Here is a 26,061-nt window from a genome sequence, read left to right on the forward strand (position 1 = left end):
CATAGTTTTACGTTGTTTGTTTTAAAATCATCTACGGTTTATATCAGTAAGTAAATATCAGCCGAATGTATATGCTTATACCAGGCAGAGGCGGATCCAGGATTTTTTTTAAAGGGACCCGTAATTCCATAAAACGGATAATATACCGCCGAGCGAAGCAAGGCGAAAAATATTTTGGACGATTTCATGCTAAAATATCATATAAATCGTAAAACAAAAATGATATAATTTTTTTTTGTGGCGACCAAATGGAGGCGTACGCCCTCCACGCCCTTCCCCCTCCCCTGCCTAGTTAAGGAAATGTAACTACTGTACACAACCAAGGGAAGATAAGTTTCTAGAAATCTTTGATCATAAAAAAGCAATATAGAAATCTATTAATATGTCCAAAATCATAATAGAAAAACGCCTGAAAAAGATAGGTTTATGATGATATTTTTAAAAGATGGAGTCTTGGAGTAAACTTTGTCAATGCTGTTGAATCAAGATAATCATCGATCTCCTCCTTTTTTAATATATCAAGGCTTAAAAATTTAATAGACCTATGCATGAGGTCTGGATGGGGTTTACAGAATAGAACATAATGAGCAAAAGGGGCAGAATAAAGAGCATAACAATAAACTAGAGGCTCTAAAGAGCCTGTGTCGCTCACCTTGGTCTATGTGAATATTAAACAAAGGAAGCAGATGGATTCATGACAAAATTGTATTTTAGTGATGGTGATGTGTTTGTACATCTTACTTTAATGAACATTCTTGCTGCTTACAAGTATCTCTATCTATAATGAACTTGGCCCAGTAGCTTCAACCTTGTATTTGTTTGGCTTTTTAACTATTTTGATCTGAGCGTCACTGATGAGTCTTATGTAGACGAAACGCGCGTCTGGCGTATAAATTTATAATCCTGGTACTTTTGATAACTATATTCAGTGGAAAATGTTAGTTAAAATTTACAAATTTTATGAAAATTGTTAAAAATTTACTATAAAGGACAATAACTCCTTAGGGGGTCAATTGACCATTTCCAAATGTTGACTTATTTGTAAATCTTACTTTGCTGAACATTATTGCTGTTTACAGTTTATCTATATCTATAATAATATTCAAGATAATAACCAAAAACAGCAAAATTTCCTTAAAATTACCAATTCAGGGGCAGCAACCCAACAACGGGTTGTCCGATTCATCTGAAAATTTCAGGGCAGATAGATCTTGACCTGTTAAACAATTTTACTTCATGTCAGATTTGCTCTTAATGCTTTGGTTTTTATACGCCCGTCGTCTTTTAAACGGGACGTATTATGGTATACCGTTGTCCGTCCGTCTGTCCGTCCGTCTGTCCGTCCGTCCGTCGTCCACACTTCGGACAATAACTCCAAAACACTTTCACCAATTTCCATGAAACTTAAGTGAATTGTTTATATCTATTGACGTAAGCTCCCTTTCGTTTTTTTTTAATTTCAGATTTTAAGTTTTGGATTTATGGGGCTTTATTCATAAAAAAGGGGGGATTTTCAACACTTCGGACAATAACTCAAAAAGGTTTTCACCAATGTCCATGAAACTTAAGTAAATTGTTTATATCTATTGACGTAAGCTCCCTTTCGTTTTTTTTAATTTCAGATTTTAAGTTTTGGATTTATGGGGCTTTATTCATAAAAAAGGGGGGATTTTCAACACTTCGGACAATAACTCAAAAAGGTTTTCACCAATGTCCATGAAACTTAAGTAAATTGTTTATATCTATTGACGTAAGCTCCCTTTCGTTTTTTTTAATTTCAGATTTTAAGTTTTGGATTTATGGGGCTTTATTCATAAAAAAAGCGGGATTTTCAACACTTCGGACAATAACTCAAAAAGGCTTTCACCAATGTCCATGAAACTTTGTTGAATTGTTTATATCTATTGATGTAAGCTCCCTTTCAATTTTTATAAATTTCAGATTTTAAGTTTTGGATTTATGGGGCTTTATTCATAAAAAAGGGGGGATTTTCAACACTTCGGACAATAACTCAAAAAGGCTTTCACCACTGTCCATGAAACTTAAGTGAATTGTTTATATCTATTGACGTAAGCTCCCTTTCGTTTTTTTTTTTAATTTCAGATTTTAAGTTTTGGATTTATGGGGCTTTATTCATAAAAAAAGGGGGATTTTCAACACTTCGGACAATAACTCAAAAAGGCTTTCACCAATGTCCATGAAACTTTGTTGAATTGTTTATATCTATTGATGTAAGCTCCCTTTCAATTTTTATAAATTTCAGATTTTAAGTTTTGGATTTATGGGGCTTTATTCATAAAAAAAAGGGGGATTTTCAACACTTCGGACAATAACTCAAAAAGGCTTTCACCAATGTCCATGAAACTTTGGTGAATTGTTTATATCTATTGATGTAAGCTCCCTTTCAATTTTTATAAATTTCAGATTTTACATTTCCGTGTTATGAATTTTTATGCTTAAAAATGGGGGATTTTCCAATTTTGGTACAATAACTAACACTTTCACAAAATTTTATGCAACTTTGATAAATTGTTTATATCTATTGACATAAGCTCCCTTTCCATTTTTATAAATTTTAGATTTTACGTTTTCTTAAGTAATGAATTTTTAAACTTAAAAAAGGGGGATTTTATGAAACTTTGGTGAATATATTAATGTAACATCCCTTTTGATTTGTATATATATTTCTAGTTGATCATATAAATTCATTTAAAGCATAAAAGACAAGTTAAAAGAGCAACGGCCGTATCATGCGCTAAAGCGCAGCCCTTTATTGAGTTATAAGCCAAAAACTGCATTTTACCCCTATGTTCTATTTTTAGCCGTGGCGGCCATCTTGGTTCGATGGCTGGGTCACCGGACACATTTTTTAAAGTAGATACTCCAAAGATGATTGTGGCCAAGTTTGGATTAATTTGGTCCAGTAGTTTCAGAGGAGAAGATTTTTGTAAAAGATAACTAAGATTTACGAAAAATGGTTAAAAATTTACTATAAAGGGCAATAACGCATAAAGGGGTCAATTGACCATTTCGGTCATGTTTGACTTATTTGTAGATCTTACTTTGCTGAACATTATTGCTGTTTACAGTTTATCTCTATCTATAATAATATCCAAGATAATTACCAAAAACAGCAAAATTTCCTTAAAATTACCAATTCAGGGACAGCAACCCAACAACAGGTTGTCCGATTCATCTGAAAATATCAGGACAGATAGATCTTGACCTGATAAACAATTTTAATCCATGTCAGATTTGCTCTAAATGCTTTGGTTTTTGAGTTATATGTGAACTTTGTTTGGGTAGGGTAATACAGAGTTACTGGACTTGCTGGTGTTTGTTTAAGTAGTGTGAGTGACCGTGTACTGCTTGTATGAACTTGTGCTGGAACTGCACTGAACTGGAACTTAGAATACTGGAATAAGAACAAGCTTGTATAAAAATAGATGTTTATTGTTTGCTGGTCACGAATGCAAGTGTATAATAATAATACAATGAACAATGAACATACATAATAAAAACATACATATAGAAACATGAATATAATTAAATATATCAGTAACTCTGGTATTTGAATAATGCGAATAAGAATAATTAACCCACCCAAAAGTATAGTTCACTTTAAATGAATAGGGGTAAGACTAGCTCACTTGAAATAATAAATGTGAATTGAACTGGGGAAATGAAATATAAATATGAACTTGAACTGGGGGAATAAAATATAAATATGAACTTGAACTGGGGGAATTAAATATAAATAAAGGGAGATAATTTGAATACTATATTTTACAGTTTCTATGGAAACAATGCCAAAGTAGGTTTATCTCATTTAAACCTGTTTCTGAATAAACAATTAATGTAGTTCTTACTAAACTATATAAAATATTTAACCAAACGCTATGTACAATGTGCCAGATAAATATAACTGACAAACACAAATAAAACATGAATGCAAGAGCACCCCCCTTTTCTATGCACTGGCCATTTGAATGAATAATTGCCATGAGAAAATGTTTATAACGTATGTGCATGAAGAATTGAATGTTACGCATAATAATATGAATAATTGAACATTATAAAACACCTTGAATAGTCGAATGGATGAAGAACACATCATTTTCTGTTTTGTCGAAATAAACGCTACTTCAATAAGGGGAGTAACTCTGCAGTGATATGAACAATGACCCAAAAATAAAAGAACTTAAAGTACTAAAAGAAAATCGTAACTAACTAAATACAAAATTACTTCTAAATGCTTAAACGAACTAAAATAGTAAACTGCCTGAAAATGTCGCATCGTTTAATTATCTCAAGGAATATAGATTGAATGAAATTGAATAAAGCATATCGAAACACGCACATTAACATAAAACGTATTGAAACATGCATATTACAAAATAACAAAACTATTTACAAAAACGAATTGAATACTTATTCTGAACTCTTAAAACTATAGAAAATACTTGAATTAAAAGAATATACTCTTGTAACTATTATTGAATATATTTTGTATAATGAATTCCCTTTCGAGTGCGCAAACTAACTTAATTTAAATAAACTGTTAAGATTTCAACTATATCTATAAAAATAATGTAATTTATGAACTGGAAAGTCTAAAAGCAAAATACATGAATATGAACAAAAATTCTACTTATTATGTCTTAAAACTTTGTAATAAAATATTAGCATTAAGAAATATAAAATAAATAATTTAACTTCACTCACCTGGAATAAGAACAAGCTTGTATAAAAATAGATTATACACAATTGAAATGACAAGAATAGACATAACAAATAACAATTAATTTGAGTGATATTGTTCACTGACAAAGGTTAAACTATTTTTAGAACTTGAAGAATAGATATTAAATGATAATCTGATTATGACAATTAAGAACATACATTATGAATAAGGTAAAATGTCACTAATTAGGTAACAGATTGAAACATGTCACTCAATGTCCAAACTAAGAATTAAAAAGCATGTTGATTTTAAGTCCTGGATACGAAATGTAAATAGAAACGAAATTATAAAATAAAATGAATTATAAAACACAGAGAATTAAAGTCTAAAATATCACAATTGAGAATTTTAAATTAAAGTCCAAAATAATAAACGAAGCTGCTTTTTGCACTGTCACATATGCCTCTCCTCCCAATTAAGTCCGTCCTCGGACTTAGCACTATCTATATCGGCCGCCTCTTCGGTTGTTATAGTGTCTGTTTTGAGTGGGTCGCTGTTGGTTTTGGCAGGATACAAGATGGAGTTCGTGGTTAAGGTCTTGAAGTTGAAAAGTCAATTGAGAAATCGAATCCGCTTGAAAATTTACCTTTGAACATAGGTCTGCCTTTTCTTTTTCCAATGCTTGTTTTTCATTTTTCAATGTTTCTGTTTCGTCCGTAAATTCGGTTGAACGCATAAAGTAAAGATCTTGCACCATTTTCACAGTCTTGTCTTTTTCAATGACTTGGTCCTTTAATTCTTGAATTTGATTCACATATTCCTGTACATTTATACGTGAGGCACTTTCTTCTTTATGTTTACTAATGTTTGCAAGCTCTTGCTTAAACTGATCTCTCTCGGATTTAACACTCTCTAGATGGTTCATTTGAAATTTTAAGTCCTGAATGTACTGTTGATGTTCTGAATTTTTCCGTTTTTCCTCTGATAATTTCGACTTAACACTATTTAGTTCTGTTTTTAACACATTTGCAATGTCCAAATGTTGAATGAAGGCTGAATTTCTCATACCTGAGAACGGTAAAGCTCGGATGATATTTTTGCGCTCAATATAGCTGTGTATTCTAGCTATATCACGTTCTTTTTGTTTTCTAGATTTCACATGAACTGGTGTACTTTGTCGGTCTTTTGCTGCTTTTGAAAAACACTTAGTGGAATAGTGTCCGAATTTTCCACACGAATAGCATCTTAAATTGATTGAATTGCAAATATAATGTTTATGGAATTTACCGCATCTCCCACATGCTGGACTGTAACCTGACTGGATGTTCCATGGTCTCCATTGTGGTCGAAAGCTGTACTCCATCACTGAATATTGTCTACGCTATACTTGTCTGGGGAACTCGCTTGGCTGCTTGAGGTCTCAAAATCGTGTGCTGAGCATAGAAGTCAGCACGCCGTCGTCGTCCACCAATCTGTCACCGGGGAAACTTGGTGACTTGTCGGGTCGTGTAACAAGAGCCTGACTGAATGGCCTCTTGTTACTGAAACTGTGTGATGCACCTGATCACACAACGAACGATTGCTGTGAATAGCAATGAGAACTCTGAATACTGAAACTCTGGTGAAAACTAACTACTGAGACTCTGGAACTAGCGATGAATAAACCAATAATTCAGCATGGAATACTATTACTTTTATTACAGATGGACTGTGTTCAGGGTAAAGTCCTGAGTCCGAATCTTGCTTATTGAAATTATAAGCAAGTATTTATACACAATTGAAATGACAAGAATAGACATAACAAATAACAATTAATTTGAGTGATATTGTTCACTGACAAAGGTTAAACTATTTTTAGAACTTGAAGAATAGATATTAAATGATAATCTGATTATGACAATTAAGAACATACATTATGAATAAGGTAAAATGTCACTAATTAGGTAACAGATTGAAACATGTCACTCAATGTCCAAACTAAGAATTAAAAAGCATGTTGATTTTAAGTCCTGGATACGAAATGTAAATAGAAACGAAATTATAAAATAAAATGAATTATAAAACACAGAGAATTAAAGTCTAAAATATCACAATTGAGAATTTTAAATTAAAGTCCAAAATAATAAACGAAGCTGCTTTTTGCACTGTCACATATAAGCCAAAAACTGCATTTTACCCCTATGTTCTATTTTTAGCCATGGCGGCCATCTTGGTTGGTTGGCTGGGTCACCGGACATATTTTTTAAACTAGATACCCCAATGATGATTGTGGCCAAGTTTGGTTCAATTTGGCCCAGTAGTTTCAGAGGAGAAGATTTTTGTAAAAGTTAACGACGCAGGACGACGCCGGACGCCGGACGCAAAGTGATGGGAAAAGCTCACTTGGCCTTTTAGGCCAGGTGAGCTAAAAAACAAACAAAATAGGCTAAAAAATATAAAATAGAAGATTATGGGAAGTAAAAATGTAAAGAATAGAGGATTATGGGGTGTTAAAATATAAAGAATAGAGAAGAACGTGCAAAATAGACAAAGAATAGAATACAATGGTTTAAAACATAAAGAATAAAGAAATTGAGGACCCTCCTCCCAATCCATACGCTCATGCATTTGATGGATAATACAATTGAGCTATATTAGTTATGTTTGCTCGACACTCCACACGATTGTGGGATACACAAAGCTATACATATTATTTCTTGGTAGCTACTATTATAATGTACACATAAGACAGCAACTACAGTTTACTATTGTATATGCAGTCCAAATCATCAACAGTATTTATTTTTGATATGCTTTACAAATTGTTTTTACTTTTAAACTGTTTAAAAAAAGAAGAAAAACAAACAATGTGCTAATATAGGAAATCTTGTTTAGGAAAGCTCTAACTATAAAAATAAGGAGATATATAAACATATTTTTAAGCATATATAATTTGCTAACACGTCTGGGTCTTCAGAATTACTATGTTGGAGACAATGAATTGAAATCTATAAATAAATCACTTTTATGGTAGCTGCTCAGATATGAAATAAATTAATAAATAGTATAAAACTTCTCCTTTCTATGTGAAACACAAATTAATTTACACAAATGCTTCAAATTTTCTAAGTATCTATCTGTTATGGTTAGCCCTGTAATGTAGGAATACCAACAAGTAAATAATGTAAATAGGAATAACACTAGATGTGGTCTACACGTCAGAGACAGTATTCCAACGATACAAAATCCCATATAGGCATCAAGAAGTCAACAAACGATTTAAAAAAAAAATAGAGATGTGCCTTTTCATATAAAATATATCATAAATTGTAAAAACATACAACAAATATACCGAATTCCAAGGCAAATTCAAAAAAGGAAAAGTCCATAAAAACTGACCAAATCAAACGCTACCAATCAACTGAACACGTGAAAAAAACCTGCCTATTGTCCTTAGTCTAAATAATTGTGATTATTTTAAACATGCTATCAAAGATTTACAATCTACACCAAATTCTCCAAATAAAAAAAAATATGCCAAGGTGTTACAGAAGACAACAGATGACGAGGTTAAAATAGCCAGGGCAACTGAATTTTCCATATATTGATTTCACAGCAAAGCAATTGTCAAATATTCTTTCAATCTGTACTAAAATTTATAGTATAATAGCTTTACGTTTCTACTATAGGCTTCTAGCAATATTATGGATTTGAAAAACTGAGCGAAGCAAATACAGGGGAAACAGGACCTCTTTCCTAGATATCTGAAAGCTCATCTTCCCTTTGCTTGCAAGACGAATACTAGTAAAAGAAAGTGATTCATTGTGGGTAGTATTTTAAGGAAAACTTAACTTTATTCGATATGGATATGCAACTTCCTTATCAGGTCTAGGAAACTAACTGTTTAAATAATATATATCTATGTAACGGTTGTTCAACGGGTATATGAATAAACAAAGATGTACATGTGTATTTTCTAAAACAAAAGTTTGGTTAGAATGTAAAATGAATTCAATTTAAATTTGCAAGGAAAAATAAATAATGGCTGTGGTTAAAAAATTAAAAAATACACCGATGTGTCCCCTTAAATAAAACGTCATCCTGCGCAGCACATTATTTTCATATTACAATCATAAATGCAATTTATGATACTGCCTTAAATATAGTCTTTACAACTGTTCAACAACAACAACGTAGGCTTTCATTAACATTCTTAACAATAACCGTTAATTTTCCACATGAAACGGTAAAGGTCACAATAAAGTACTTTCTAGGTTTACTTTTAGATTAACGTTTTTTCTTGATTGGTTGCACCACACTTTTTACCATCACAGGACCGTCTAAAGTTAGCCTCATGGTAGGCCAAACAACATAGTCCACAATGTCTCCAGATACTGTGAACTCTCTCATTAAGTCTTTATCGAGTTCAACTCCATGGTCATAGTTAAACTCGAAGGCGATTGGTGGATCTTGTACTTGGGTTAACCAACAAATAGCTATACACTCTTCTGCAAAATCTTTCATCAACCCGGATAGCTCTTGTTCATTCTGTCTGGCATATTGCTGAAACAATTAAAATGGTTCATATGTGTACGCTGGTTTATCTTTTCTAGTTTTTTTATGTGTAAAAAATACCTTTTAAAATAGATTGGTATGTGTATATAATTATAAACGGATTGATATGATTGATTATTGTTTTATTGACAACAGTCCAGTAGCGAAAATTGCATGCATGTTTGGAACTAGAACAAATTGACAATCAATAGGAAAATTCAAAAATGTATAATGATTGAATGTTGTGTTGTTATACACTACCCTGGGTAAGGGGAGGGTTGAGCGCTCACATACATATTTAACCCGCCACATTATCTATATGTATGTGTATAACATCATGACATATTAGTTTGACATGTTTCTTACCTGAACAATGGAAGGCAGTGTTTGTTGAGCATTTGATTTCCTAATATTTCTAATCGTTGATATATCTATATTGCTGGCATTTTGATCCTAAAAAACAAATTACATGTAAATGAAACCAGATTGCACTAAGTTGTACAATAGTTGAATATAAATTATGGAGGAGCTTATTATTTAAAACTCATAACAGAGATTTTTTTTTCAAAATAGGCAAAGTCGATACAATCAAGATGCAAAGAAGTTTACTAACTTGCTATTTAAGGATTGACTATTATGATCGAGCCCAATCAATATTCGTTTTATAAATACCCACCCAGCTTTCAAACATTCAGGGCAATATAGAATCTTTGGAGATTTAATGTCACCATTATTAGCTTTGTCCTGTCTTCCTTGTATGAGCATTTCTCTTGCTGTGTTAACAATGTGTCCGAGGAAAAGGATGAACAATCGGAAAAATCGATGATCGTAGCAATCAATATTTTTTTTCAAACAAAAAGCCTTAGAAGAGCACTATGTTGCTCTAAAAGGTGCTCTCATAGTCATGTTCACATTTATAACCACGTGCATACATCAGAGATATAAAGATGAACGTTCACGAAGAAATAAGATACATGATATTACAAAGACTACATGTATTTTCGGGCCAAATTATGTCTTCCTGGTCATACTCCTTTAAATGTAATACAAGCAGTTATACTGCATGTACTAGTTTATAACATAACATACTGAAAGACAACGTAACTACATGAGCTTTGGGGAATATGAATAAAAAATACGAACCAGATTGTCTGGAGAACAACATGTGAGAGTTGATATGATAGTTTTCTCTTGGTCTTCTACTAAATGTTTACAAAACTGTAGCACTCTCTGTCCAAAAATAAAAGGATTAAGAAAAATATAAAGTTCGGTAGTCACTGGCTTTAAATGTGTGTAGTAGCAATTAAGAGTGTTCTTACACTTCCCTCTGTTTCATTAAATCAAGAGCAAAAACAAATATTGAAAAAAAACATAATATAACAATGTCACGAAGCAATCTAAATGAGGATACTAGACTATATTCTAATGGTTTTAAGCATTTGAAAAGTCAGTTAGAAGAGTTCCACTTTACCACTAAGCATGTCAAGAAGGCTGTTATAACGGAATGTTGAATTTAAAAGTCCTGCAACTTGATTGATTGATGGTTGTGCCGCCTTAGTTCTAATTAGTCCAACTTTTTTTCCAACTTTTTTAGTCCAACTTTTTTTCATTTGCTTGTTTACGCTTTTTCAACTTAACAGTATCTCTATTTTCATTCGAGCGCCACTGATGAGTCTTGTGTTGACAAAACGTCCGTTTGACATACTAAATTATAAGTCTTGTAGTATATACTATGAATGTTCATATCATTGTGATTTACTTTTAATAAAGCAATAAAATAAGTTTTGTAGAAGGAAAGAATTACGAGTTAATGAAAATTACTGAATTAAACACCTCAAAAATTGACATGATCTCCATAGCAGCCATTTTTTCTCTTTCACCGCTGCTACCCACATCGTGATACGAATCAGTAAGTTCGTCGAATATATCGGTCCAAAGATTGTCGTACAGTTGTTGATATCGTTCTACCAGTTTTAAGGGTCTGTTGGGGTCTCCTAGATCTGTTATGTTTGGATCCCCGTCTAACTTGCTGGCTGATAAAGAGCTCAATCTAAAACATAAAACGTACAGGCAGTTGGAATATATAGAATGAAATTCAAAACAGTGTGGCTGTGGCCATTGATTGACACATTAAATTCATCCATTGACTGGGACAATTTAAGTGAACGTTTGTATGTAACGATCACTGCTCACTATGTACTTTTTAAAGACACTTAAACTATGGGGTCACAAGAGGTTTTCAACACCTTAATTAAGTAATTCGAAAAACTAATCAGAAATAACACGATGTTTTGATTTATATCAATTATATAAATCAAAACATAACGGTTATTCCTGATTAATTTTTGAATTATTTTATAATTAAAGGCGTTAAGAAACCTTTGGTGACCCCACAGTTTAAATGTCTATCGTAGGTACGTCGTGAACAGTGGTCGTTACAGACAAACGTTCATGTAAATTGTCCCAGTCAATGGATGAATTTAATGTGTCAATCAATGGCCACAGCCACACTGTTTTGAATTTCATTCTACTGGAACATCAATGTTGTTTTATTCCTCTATCATGCATGTGTTCAATAACAATAACGGTACCATTTTTTTTCTGCACCAGATGCACATTTCGACAATAAATACTTCTTCGGTAATGGGCGAATTTTTTGAAAATCCAAAGCTCATTAAAAAATTTAAGAGCTTTTTAACAAAAAGACAAAAATGTTTCTCAAATCGGGTAAAAAATCAGAGCTTTGCATGATCATGGTGTAGTTTATTCCTAAATACAAAATATTCAGTTCCAAAACGTGAATTTGAAATAGCAAATCTTATTACACAATCCGTATTTCATGTACTGGATACTGGGTTTGTGATACTTTCGTGGACCAACAGTCCAATCTGGTTGAAATCATTATACTAGTAATAAACCAATAGACTACTGCTACAGGTAAAGTGCACTGACATGCATAGCTGTGTTACAACGTTTTATAAATCAACAAAGACAAAAATATTAAAACAAAAAAATATTTTGAATTACTATTTACACTGATGTTGTACTTTAAACACGGAGTATCATATGGAACATGACTAGAAAGTCTACTGTGGTTTCAGACGTGTCCAAATAAGAAGAAATCTGGAAGAATTGAAAATTTGTTATTTGTCTACGTCAAACACATAAATTGTTAGGGCATGACCGAATCACTCGAAAAGTCTTTCAAAGCACGAGTGTCAATAAGTCAACTCGCCATCAAGACACAATTTATAAAAGTAAACCATTATGTTCATATTCTGGAGCATTAACCGCAAGACTTAAATAAAACACCATTTAAAACCGTTAGCTATGGAGCATTTAATAAAATGATAGAAAATTACCCCCTCCCTTAAAAATATAAATAAATGAATACCAAAAGACTCAAAAAGCGCTGCCTTCGCAATCTACAAGTGTCTTTTACGTGCAAGAGTTATTGCCGACGGACTATCATGGTTTCTCAAGATCATACTCGCAAATGATGTCGATGGAGAGCCACAAAATCAGTCCCTGGAACCCCCATCGAACGGTGATCTCACTGACAAGGTACCTTCGTGTGTGTAGTCTGAAGCAATACACTGAAAATCTAAATTAGTCAATTTGACCAATTTAATTAGTCATTTTGACTGTCCTCTAGATGACAATGCACTTTAATCATTTTGACTATGCTCTTAGTCGTTTGACTAGATGGTTAGTCACATTTGACTGAGTAGGGAGGTCATTATGACTATGTTAGGAAGTCAAAATGACTATATGTCATACTCGTTATGACGAATTGGATTGTTCAATTGACTATGGACATTTGTCAGTTTGACAATTGAATGTAGTCCATATGACTGATTGATATAGTCGGAAGTGACCATGTTGGTTAGTCAACATGATTACTGTGAATAGTCACGACTGTTAGACTGTTATTTTAATTTGTGTTGTGTTTTTTTTTTTTGTTCTACCATTTAATTTGTGTGCGTTTCATTCCGTTTCGTTCTGTTATGATTCATTTCTTCCGTTATTCTACTTTTTGTTGTTTCTCTTCCATGGGATTGACAAATACATATGGAATTTCATTAAAAAATACCACAGCAGCAATACTAACAATGACAATAGTATAGGACCACAAAGTGCTCAATGTTCAAAACCTTCCTATATCTTAAGTTTCCATGTGTAACCATTACTCAGTGACATATATTAATTAAAGTCTAAAAATCAAATAAAGAAGATAAATTTATTATAAACTCATTGTTAATTTGAAGTGTTTATTTCAGATATTTTGTCGGTAACAACTCTGCATGTGTCAGTGTGGTATTCTCTATGGTAAAAAATCTCTCAGCTGTGTTCATACAAATAGCAATGTCTTCATTTGCTGAAAAATATAATTGTATCATTTTAGAAGCTAAAATATAACAATAAACAAGATTATCAGTCATGTTAGAAGTTTAAAGAAAAAACAAATTTTAAAATCTTTGATCTAGTGATTTAATCACTCATCTTATACCATTAATTTGTAATGTAAGCACCGGGATCTTGACAACCACCCATCCTATATCACAACATTGTAACATTGTAATGTAAGCACCAGGATCTTGCCAGCCATCCATCTTATACCACAACATTGTAATGTAAGAACCGGGATCTTGCCAGCCACCCATCTTATACCACAACATTGTGATATAAGCACCGGGATCTTGACAGCCACCCATCTTATAACACAACATTGTAATATAAGCACCGGGATCTTGCCAGCCACCCATCTTATAACACAACATTGTAATATAAGCACCAGGATCTTGACAGCCACCCATCTTATAACACACCATTGTAATGTAAGCACCAGGATCTTGACAGCCACCCATCCTATATCACAGCATTGAAATGTAAGCACCAGGATCTTGACAGCCATCTTGAGTTTTTATTTCATTGTTGTGAATATCGATTGCAGTGTTTATTTTTAACAGTTTTTGCTCAGGTGAAAAAAAAAGATATCGCTAAATACTCTTTTCAATCGACAATACCTTGTATGTGTATCAAAATTGATATCCCGTATACACATCCCCCTTTTTTATTGTCGTTACGTCAACATGTGCCGATATTACTTTCATTTATACACTCCTTTTTCTTAAATTCAATTTGTGTAAGTTAGAATTAAAACAAATATGCATCATACTTACTTTAAACAATAGGTTTATATGACAAAATAACAGTTTCCGTGCCTTCTGGTTTGTTTACATCTACACAATCTATGGAACAAAGGGAACGCGAAAGAGTGCGCGTGAAAACCGATACTCTACACCACGTGGTGCTGTGACCACTAACATAGTCAATTGACCATGCCGGTAGTCATAATGACTTGATGGGTAGTCATACATGCGTTTGACTACCTTTCGGCTGATATTTGACTAACTGAATAGTCATCGTGACTAATTTAGATTTTCAGTGTAACCACTACACCACGGTTCTCCTTTTTACAAATGATTGAACGTGTAGTGAACATTTAGGTTGCATTTGATTAGTAAAAAGACTTTAAACATACATGTACATACCTATTTCGTAGATCGTCTAATTCTTCGTTTTTCTGTTTCAATTCATTCTGCATTTGCCCAATTTGGTCCTTTAGGGACTCACACTCTCGACTCTTTCTTTCATTAAAATCACTACTCCTTATCAGTTCATTACCAATGCTTTCTAATTCTTCGTTTTTCTGTTGTTTGTCTGCCCTAACTTGTGCAAGTTCATTTGTTAATGTATCTTTCTCGTATAGAAGTTCTTCCTTCAACTTTTGAAGTTCTTCCCTTTCAAGTTTTTCTTCTTTCTTGGTTTTCTGGTGAGCCTTTTGCTCCTCAATAAGTTGATTTTGTAGGCTTTTTAATTCTTGTAAATATTCTTCTGACTTTGTGTCTTTTTCGTTTGGCATTTCTTCTTCTCCATCTTGTACTACGGTTTTTTCAAGAAACTTTTTCTCGTTTTCCTCAATCGTTTCTTTCAACTTCGTAATTTCTGAATGAGCCTGTCTCAATTTTTCTTCTAAAAATTGGATTTCCATTGTCCGCTTATTCATCTCTATTTTTCCGAGTTGCTCCGTTGTAGCAATAGTTTCCTTGTTACTGGTTAAATCCTGTTGTAACTTTCTATTGTCATCCTTTAGTTGCTCTATTACATTATCTCTTACTTTACTCAATAGTGCTTTTTCTTCTTGTTGTTTGGTAAGTTCTTCTTTCAATCTATAAACCAATTATTCAATTATGGAGTGTTAGGATCACTTCCCAGTAAGCACACAAGTTATGCTATGAAAAACTCTTATTTCTTATTTATAATAAAAATGACACAATATAACAAAAACGGGTTTCTTGCGTCATAAGCAACTTCAAGATTAAATGGTTCTAGTGTAGTTATTTTTTTTAATACTCACTGAAAATAAAAACATTCTACTTGTACTACAGTATTAACCGATCAAATCAAAACGGGAGAAAGACATTTAATTTCAATTAACACTATTGCATATCAGAATCGAAACTTTAACCAGTGTGGATATGTACACGAATTACAGTCGGAACTCTTATCTTGAACTATGCAATGAACTCATAAATAAACTCACTTCTTTGCACTGTCCTGTAGTTCAGTAATTTCTACGGGTGTCAGTATTCCATCTCCATTCTGGCCACTGTGATAGATATTGAAAGTAAAGTGTATCAATGAAATTAATTCACATACAGGTCTCTTTTCAAATAAAGGCTGTCAATCCTCACTTAAATTGAAGGCATAATAGATTCGTGTGTATTTTTTTTAAAGAAGTTTTTAACAAAATTAATACGTATTTTTTTTACATATATATATGATTGCCTGAAGATGGATTTTGTCAAAGGAATACAAAATGTTTTCAAAGGGATATTAATTTACAACAACAAAAAATGCACTTGATGTAGGACGGAAAAACAGTTTTTATTTTAAAGACATATCTATTACATTTACAAAAAAAAATCAAAATTAGTATAAGTATGTTTATTTCAAACTCGAATGCGTTTTAAAAACGTTTCTATTCAGAACGTGTGAATAAATCAAATGCAATTGCAAAATTGAAACTTAACATATTCTATTCTTAACCATTTTTATATTTTTCAATTATAATAAACATCCCAAATTAACTGTTAATAACAAGGATAATTACCCTCGGAATACCAAAATGCAGTGCATCGCTTTTTGTCCGTTTCCAAGCAGTAAGAAATTTGTGATAACACTACATTGGCATACATTTCGCACTATAACATTATATGTATTTGTTTTTCAAACTACTAGTATTATCGAAATGAAATTAAGTCCGAAAATACGATCGGTCATCAACATTCCATAGAATAAATTTGAGGTATGTAACTTACTCTGAACGTTTTCTTTTATTACTTCTGCCTTTTGATTCTTGTCCTTTCACTGGTGTTGCCCATCCCTGTCATGAGAATACATGACAAATATTATACAATTTATCATAATGTATTACTAATTAACTCTGTCACGAATGGAACCTTTTCGTGTGTTCAGAAAAAGTTAGGGGGGAATCGAAATAATTAGTCCAATAAAAACGACAACTTCTTAGTAAAAACAAGAGGCTGTCACAACGACAGCAAACCGGATTTATTAACATTTATTTGTGTCCTGGCAATATCACAAGAACCATAACTGATGAATGCTGAAAGTGAAAATCGTCAATATCAAATTTGACCTCCATTTTGTAGTCAGTATCAACATATTAAAATTTGAAAAGCTTAGATTGAATGGTTCATTAGTAAATGCAACAACGTGAATGGAAACACCATTTCACGATCTTTCAAGAACCATAACTCCTGAACGGTAAAAGTCAAAATCGTCATTATTGACCTTGACCTCCATTTTGTCACCAGTAACAATATATTAAAATTTGGGAAGCTTTGGTAGAACAGTTCATACGTAAATGCACGGACACGACTGGAAACTCAATTTTTCAAACTTTCAAGAACCATAACTCCTGAACCGTAAAAGTCAAAATCGTCATTATTGAACTTGACCTCCATTTTGTCATCGGTAACAACATATTAAAATTTGGGAAGCTATGGTAAAACAGTTCATGCGTAAATGCACGGACACGACTGGAAACTCCATTTTTCAATCTTTCAAGAACCATAACTCCTGAACGGTAAAAGTCAAAATCGCCATTTTTGAACTTGACCTTCATTTAGTTGTCAGTAACAACATATTAAAATTTTAAAAGCTTTGGTTGAACGGTTCATGAGTAAATGCACGGACAACATTTGATTGCCGCCCGCCTGCCCGCCCGCCCGCCCGCCCGTCCGCCGTACATCCACAAATCAATAACCGACATTTTTGTCACAAAAATCCGGTTAATAAAACGAAGAAAGGACAAACAACAACAACAAAACTTTACATAATAAATCCTAAGCCATAAGAACGCCCCCAAAAAACGAGAATCAACTAATGTGTTTCGGAGAGGCAAGCGGTTCCTGTGCCTAATGTGTCACCCGTCATGTTGCTCAATCAAGTGAAAACCCAGTAATAGGTGGTGTTCGGTTAATGTTGCAATTGAGGAAATAAAGGATCGGATAGTGATTACGATAAGTGGGACATATCAGTGGTCATATGTAACACGGGTATTCCCGGCATAACGAACAATCCAATTCATGATGGCATCCGTAAAACTTTCGAAAGCCTGACTAAAATTCAACTTTAACACTTAAATGGAATACGCATGTATGCATATATTTGTGAAAATGGAAAAATGAAGTCAGTGATTTTTGATTCACTAGTATGATTAGTATATCCCGCAACTTTGCATACAAGCTAGGAGATTTACATTAATGCAGAACTAAGCACCAATTAAAATACGTCAAAGAAACTAACTTTTCTTTATTTGGAATTTCGGGTAATTGTTTGCCTCATTTTACCTGAAAAATTTGTTGAGCTTCTTCAAAATTCTTCTGAACGTCTTTATTTGCAAGAACTTTGTTTGACGACTTCTGGATAGATTCTGCTAAATCATAAAGCGCTCTGGGAAGTTTTAAATCCTCATAAAAACCAGGAAGAGTGTTTTCTTTCTTTTCTGTTATTTTTAACGATTGTAATTTGTCAGCACTGTTAGATAATTCTGTTGCTGTGTCCATAGCTTCCGGTTGTTCTGGTTTCTTAATTCTCGGAGATTGTCGTGTCCCTTTTGCTGGTGTCGTTTGGGACATTTTACCCTTCTTTCTTCCTTTATCGCTCATTCTTGAAAAAAATAAAAAAAAAAAAAAAATAAAAATTTAAGATATTTTTTCAGAAGGCAGAAAGAGGAGAGTCTGGGTAGGGTTCAAAGAATGGAGAATAATTGGCCAAAATTGCAGAACAAAATGCAGTAGAAGTTATATTTCTGTAGCTATTCGGATTCCTTGCATCGTCAATGCATTTTCAGATATGAAAAGCACACAATATGATTTGGAACTTTGTAGCGTTCTAAGGTAGTAATGTATTATCAAAGACTATAAAGATGTATATGTATTGCATACTATAACAGTTCAATTTTGAATAAAAACTCTCTGAATTTAACTGTTCGTTTTCGTTTCCTGGTTTCAATCGGTTTATATGTCCTGTCAGAGGTCTTATATATACATTTTATTAATAGTTTATGGTACAGTATTAGTTTTCTCATGATTGAATGCAGTATGGTAACATACAGCGTACATTTACGTCGTTTGGTCTCTGGTCGAGATTCATAAGCGTAATTTTTACACCACGTATATTCCTATTTACATACCAATAAAAAAGGGAGAAGGACAAAGTGCTACTAGGTAAATTAAATGACAATATATGACAATGTAGTCGTTTTCTGAGTTTGTTGTTTAAATATGCACATTGTCATTTCATTGCTTTCCTAACATGCAGTGTGTAAAAGAGGGACGAAAGATACCAAAGGGACAGTCAAACTCATAAATCGAAAATAAACTGACAACGCCGTGGCTAAAATGAAAAAGATAAACAGACAAACAATAGTACACATGACACAACATAGAAAACTAAAGAACAAACAACACGAACCCCACCAAAGGGGTGATATCAGGTTCTTCGGAAGGGTAACCAGATCCTGCTCCACATGTGGCATCCGTCGTGTTGCTTATGTGATAACAAATCCGGTAAATAGTCTAATTCGTAGGTCACATTCATGAAAGGGAAGGGGATTGTAGTTACGACGTAAGGAACATATCCGATATCACTTGTGAAACAGTTATTCCATAACGGTCAACCAACTCGTGATGGCGTCCGTAAAATTTACGAAGGGATGAATTCAACTTCACCATTTGGAACTCTTGGTTTAATAGCTTCCTTGTGTGCAGCAACCCTCTATCAAGAAAATCATGATAGGAAATGCAAGCACGGGAATATCGTATCAATTGGGAGATATATACCCCGTATGCAGGTGCTGCTGGAATGTTGCTACTTAAAAATGGAAAGTTCACAATTGGAAAGCTGAAATCAGTGTAAATCAGGTCGACCAGTCTTTCAATATCATCAAAGTCACACTATTGATTGCTCGAGATTGATTGTGATATTGCTTTTCATGTATGTTTTCATTTATGCTTTTAATATGACTTACATTTATATTAAAGTAAGAGATGTGGGATATAAGGGGTAAATAAGTGGGGATGTGTGATATAGGGGTAAAAAGGTAGGGATGTGGGATATAGGGGGTAAAAGGTAGGGATGTGGGATATAGGGGATACAAAAGTGGGGATGTGGGATATAGGAGTAAGAAGTTTGATCTAGGAAAAGGAAGCGAAGTGGGAAGTGGAATGTTGTTTGTACCTTATAACATTTTTATTGTTGTTTAAGGAGGTTTACGTAGAACATGTTTTACTCTATATCATATGTACTTCATCCAAATTCGTTAGTTCTATTAGTGGAAGATTACATTGTTTTAAAACTCCTTTAATAATTGCACAAAGATTCTTTCCGTTAATGCATGCCAAACTATAAACACTCATATAGTAAGGTTTGCTACAATGTACAAAGTAATAAGTGTGTACAGAGAATATAAAATATATAGTTGATATAAGATACACAAACTTAACTTAAAGTAACTCGTGCACGTACTTGCTAACTGGTGGTCCAAATTTTTGTCAAATAACTTGAGTTTCTAGTCGACACAAACCCTACTTTCTCTTTCTCGTATAGACTATCGACATTTGTAAACAATTACCTTCCTTGTCATGTTCATTTAAATGTTTAAAACTTTATAAAAATTAGGCCAAATGAATTGTACAATATGTTAAGGAAATGTGCATGTTTTACATGTTTTAATTCGTTCGTTTGACATCTTTCAACCATAATCGTGTATATAGGTGATATAAATAAGAATTTTGAATATTCTAACTAAATGCCATAATGGGCTATCTCGACTTGTGCATGTTATGGATCATAAATTATTTTCTTTATCATAACATATTTCATCTTTCTGTTGATTGGCTTGTGGAGATAAGCTTGTTTGAGCTCTTTGTTTGGCTCACCTGACCCGAAGAGCCAAGTGAGCTTTTCTCATCACTTGGCGTCCGTCGTCAGGGGCTGATCCAGCCATTTTGAAAAGGGGGGTTCCCAACCCAGAGTAAAAGGGGGGGGGGGGGTTCCCAAGCCAGAGTAAAAGGGGGGGGTTCCAGCTATATGCTCCCATTCAAATGCATTGATCGGCCAAAAAAAAGGGGGGTTCCAACCCCCGGACCCCCCCCTTCTGGATCCGCGCCTGGTCGTCCGTCGTCCGTCGTCGTCGTTGTCGTCAACTTTTTACATTTTGAACTTCTTCTAGAGAACCACTGAATGGAATGAAACCAAACATGGCATGAATGTTCCTTATGAGGTACTGACCAAGTGTTGTTTCTTTGTAGCCGATCCATCATCCAAGATGGCCGCCAGCGGGGGACTTAGTTTAACATAGGACCCTATGGGAAATGCATACAAATGACTTCTTTTAGAGAACCACTAAGTGGATTGAAACCAAACATGACATGAATATTCCTTATGAGGTGCTGACCAAGTGTTGTTACTTTGTAGCCGATCCATTATCCAAGATGGCCGCTAGCGGGGGACTTAGTTTATCATAGGACCCTATGGGAAATGCATACAAATGACTTCTTTTAGAGAACCACTGAATGGAATGAAACCAAACATGGCATGAATGTTCCTTGTGAGGTGCTGACCAAGTGTTGTTACTTTGTAGCCGATTCATCATCCAAGATGGCCGCCAGGGGGGACTTAATTTAACATAGGACCCTATGGGAAATGCATACAAATGACTTCTTTTAGAGAACCACTAAATGGAATGAAACCAAACATGGCATGAATGTTCCTTATGAGGTGTTGACCAAGTGTTGTTACTGTGTAGCCGATCCATCATCCAAGGTGGCCGCCAGCGGGGGACTTTGTTTAACATAGGACCCTATGGGAAATATATACAAATGTCTTCTTTTAGAGAACCACAGAATGGAATGAAACCAAACATGGCATGAATGTTCCTTATGACGTGCTGACGAAGTGTTGTTACTTTGTAGCCGATCCATCATCCAAGATGGCCACCAGGGGGACTTAGTTTAACATAGGACCCTATGGGAAATGCATACAAATGACTTCTTTTAGAGAACCACTAAATGGAATACAAACCATAGCATGAATGTTCCTTATGAGGTGCTGACCAAGTGTTGTTACTTTGTAGCCGATCCATCATCCAAGATGGCCGCCAGCGGGGGACTAAGTTTAACATAGGACCCTACGGGAAATGCATACAAATGTTTTCTTTTAGTGAACCACTGAATGGAATGAAATCAAACATAGCATGAATGTTCCTAATGAGATACTGACCAAGTGTTGTTACTTTGTCGCCATTTCAACGTCGAAGATGGCCTCCAGTGGGGGACTGAGTTTAACATAGGACCCTATGGGAAATACATCCAAGTTTCTTCTTATAGAGAACCACTGAATGGAATGAAACCAAACATAGCATAAATGTTCCTTATGAGATGCTGACCAAGTGTTGTACTTTGTGGCCGATCCATCATTCAAGATGGCCGCCAGTGGGGGACTTAGTTTAACATAGGACCCTTTGGGAAATACATACAAATGTCTTCTTTTAGTGAACCACTGAATGGAATGAAACCAAACATAGCATGAATGTTCCTAATGAGATGTTGACCAAGTGTTGTTACTTTGTTGTCATTGCAACGTCCAAGATGGCCGCCAGAGGGGGACTTAGTTTAACATAGGACTCTACGGGAAATACATACAAGTTTCTTCTTATAGAGAACCACTCAATGGAATGAAACTAAACATAGCATAAATGTTTCTTATGAGATGCTGACCAAGTGTTGTTACTTTGTAGCCGATCCATCATCCAAAATGGCCGCCAGTGGGGGACTTAGTTTAACATAGGACCCTATGGGAAATGCATACAAAAGTCTTCTTCGTAAGAACCACTGAATTTAATGAAATCAAACATAGCATGAATGTTCCTTCCCTTATGAGGTGCTGGCCAAGTGTTGTTACTTTTAGCCAAATTTTGTATTTTTTTATATGATTTCAAAAACCCAAGTAGAATTAAAAACCAATTGTTCAGAGAACAATTGAAAGTCTTTCCACACCAAAGAAATTTTGATAAGAAGATAGTTTTTCATACTGATGCGATAAATGATGGTTTAATTATCTTTTTGAGTGATATAAGGGAGATAATATGCTACTTCCGGTGAAATGAATGTCACATCCGGTCTCATATGATAGCTTCTTTCACACTGATTCCAAAAATATATAGTTTCTATATACTTTTGTATGTAGAATGGGAGATAATTGGCCACTTCCGGTTTGTTGGAAGTCATTTTTAGTCTTCAGTAATCTGTTCATGTATCTATATGACAAAATATATGGATTCTGGTTACTTTTAGCTGAAAAAAATTGCAAAAATAGCTACTTCCGGTTTTCTAAAGGTTACTTCCGGTAGCCATTTTTCAAGCTCATTTGTCATTTAACCTTTTGTATGAGGTCAAATGTCTTTATAATGAACTTAATTGAAGTTATAATCAAATAACTTCATATCAAGACATTTCAGGGGCACCAACTCCTATAAGAAGCCATTTAATTGTATAAGACTATATGTAATATATCTTCATTACAATAAAACTGACATTTTGCACTTGTGCTTTTATATGTATCTCTCAAAGTGTCGGAAAAAATGCAAAAACAAGCAAAAGTCACAATTGAGAACTTGACCTTGACCTTTGACCTTGACCTCATTTTCTAAGTTGGGACCCAGGGGACTCAAATAAAAACATTCCAGGGTTATACGGTTAACTGTTTATGAGTTATATAAACATACCGACAAATTTATTTTGTAAAGGTAGATAACTCCTATAAAATTTCATCGAATCGCTTCGATCCAAATTAGCCAAAAATTACTGAGGATGTAACGAACAATTTGTAAAATGAATTTTGTCGATATCTTTTTTTGTTACGAAGGAGATGCACACAGATGATAAACAGTGAATAGGGAGATAACTCTTACAAAGAAAACAGTTCGTCTTAGCAGGGTAAAATTTAAAAGCGCATAAACTATACGATACAATATGAGAAATATCTAAGCGACATATTGCGAAACAAACATTTATCGCAAGAACAAAATTTGGCGGAAAAAAAAAATAATAATCAGAAGAAAAACAATAAGTCTTTCCACAGAAAAGTGGAAAGACTTAATAAGGTGAGCGATACAGGCTCTTGAGAGCCTCTAGTTTTTTTACCAAAACAAGTTTGTTAAATATGAATCTATAGTTACCATATAAATATCTAAACAAACTGAAATTACACTTTACATCAATTATGATTGGTGTCTAAATTGCTTATTGAAATAAATAAGAACAAAAGTTTTTATTGAACAAACAGTTGTACCGATGCAGGAAAGCTTAAAAATAAAGGTTAGTTATATTAGCTAATATTTGGCCCCGAAACTGCATACATAGTGCAATTTTCCAATGTTAAAAAACATGATTTTATAAGAAATTATAGGATTTGAAATTGTTTAAATAAAGCAAAGTCTTTATTATGTGTTAAAATAAGTTTACGAATATAATAGTAAAAACTCAATTCTATCAAAACATATTCAAGACAAGACAAGACAATTTATTACAACTTAGGCACACGCATGGTGCTACAAGAGGATAACAATTAAACATTAACAAATACATATATACTTATACATTTACAAGCAAGACACACAATAAATACATAAGTGATATCATACAATAAAACTGAAATACATTTACATGTGTCTATTATATAACAGCCTCATGCCTTGTGGCCAAATTCAGAAACATGGATGGTTGACTAATTTCTATTCTGAACTAAAGAGGCAATCGGCAATCCTCAAGTGAATCCGCTTATCTCCTTCTTTCGTTAGATGAAGGTACAGAATCGGCCGAGTTGTGACGAATTACTCAAGAAGGCCCAACAGTTGCCTATCATATCTTCTTCATTCTTGTTCAAGTCATTTTTTTTTTAATTTTGCGCAGGAAAGGGATGTAATTTCATAAAAGATTGTTTTTAGTGGTTTCATTGTTTTATCATTTTGTTCTCATGTCATAGTCTAACGAAGTTCGTGTATCATTACTTTGTGTATTGTGGCAATATGTTTGCTATACGAAAGTCAACAAATGAATACAACATTATCAGAATTAATGTTTACCAAGGATTATAATGAATTGATTGAACTACGAGCCTCTATAACAAAACGGTTTGATATTATACCAGAAACATATACCTGGGACTATTATACTAACTAATTAGTATAATAGTCCCAGCATATACATAGTATATGAGGGTCGTAATAACAAAACTTGTCTTGGCATATTTCTCAATGACAGCAAACGGTGCTGTGTCATGGCCGATTAAGGGAATCTGGGGAGATGTTTTGATGTTTGCCTCTTAAACCTTATTTCGTTGTGAAATGGGGATATCTTCATGAAGAATAACGGTAAAAAATCTTCGGCCAAATGACGTTAACGGTAATTTTAAGTGCATGGCGATAACATGTACATTTTTAAGACGATAAAAAATCTACTGATTTGAGAATCACGTTAATTTTTTTCCCAGAAATAACGTTAACGATAATTATTTCAGACTGAGAGTGAAAGTCTCTGACGAATCATGGTAAGGATATTTTGACGAATCATGATAATTTTTTTAACCAATTTGACGCTAACGGTAGCCGAAAAATACCGTTTAGTGACTGAAAATAAAGGTCATTTATACCCTCGTTAATGTCTTTGTCATTGATCACACTATGAAGCCATGATTTTGTATGCAATCATATTTATTACATGTCTAGATGTTAGACGAAATGTTAATTAATGTATGTAATAACAATGATAATTGTAATGATTTTATGGTTCTGATCCTGCCTTAAATGTATATGATTTTTATAGAATGAAGATAATAACATCTGTCTGGTCTGAACTTTTTTAATGTTTCATTCTAGTTTATAAAAAATGTTTTTTCTGTTACAAATCATGATGTATTGTTTTGTGTATACATGTTATGCTGTCCATCAAGGGCCCTTGATTGGAATAATAAATATTCTTATTATTATTCTTATTTATGAGCATTTCTACTTGGATAATTTTGATATTGAGTTTATTTAATATTTTTAATGGCGTTTTATTTTAATCCATATCATTATCCTTATGTTTTTTTGTATCCTATAAATTTTTTCATGATTTTGGCCTTCAACTAAATAAGTTCGTTGTTGTATACCTCTTAAAGTAACTTTCAATCGGCGCTTAGCTCTACTTTTG

At 33.6% G+C, this 26,061-nt stretch overlaps 1 protein-coding gene across 1 annotated transcript; it reads right to left on the bottom strand.

Moving 5' to 3' along the window:
- Positions 1 to 6,362: 6,362 nt before the first annotated feature.
- On the bottom strand, positions 6,363 to 18,472 carry LOC143042253 (uncharacterized). The gene is made up of 8 exons (XM_076214513.1): positions 18,157 to 18,472; positions 16,603 to 16,667; positions 15,825 to 15,890; positions 14,773 to 15,450; positions 11,051 to 11,267; positions 10,361 to 10,447; positions 9,584 to 9,670; positions 6,363 to 9,226 (listed from the first exon to the last, which is right to left on the bottom strand). Exons 1-8 carry the CDS (start codon positions 18,442 to 18,444, stop codon positions 8,951 to 8,953), a joined length of 1,764 nt encoding a protein of 587 aa, XP_076070628.1. The 5' UTR covers positions 18,445 to 18,472; the 3' UTR covers positions 6,363 to 8,950.
- Between the last annotated feature and the right edge of the window lie 7,589 nt (positions 18,473 to 26,061).

This window comes from Mytilus galloprovincialis, chromosome 8, assembly GCF_965363235.1.
Source record: "Mytilus galloprovincialis chromosome 8, xbMytGall1.hap1.1, whole genome shotgun sequence".
In the NCBI taxonomy this organism is placed as follows: Eukaryota; Metazoa; Mollusca; class Bivalvia; order Mytilida; family Mytilidae; genus Mytilus; species Mytilus galloprovincialis.

Bases quoted from the DNA above. Each gene is read 5' to 3' on its own strand.
- LOC143042253 (XM_076214513.1), bottom strand. From the start codon at position 18,444: ATGTCCCAAACGACACCAGCAAAAGGGACACGACAATCTCCGAGAATT. The intron at 16,668-18,156 runs GTAAAATGAGGC...TTCTCATGACAG, and splicing joins AAGCTCAACAAATTTTTCAG to GGATGGGCAACACCAGTGAA. The intron at 11,268-14,772 runs GTATGTACATGT...TTTATGTTTTAG, and splicing joins TTAGACGATCTACGAAATAG to ATTGAGCTCTTTATCAGCCA.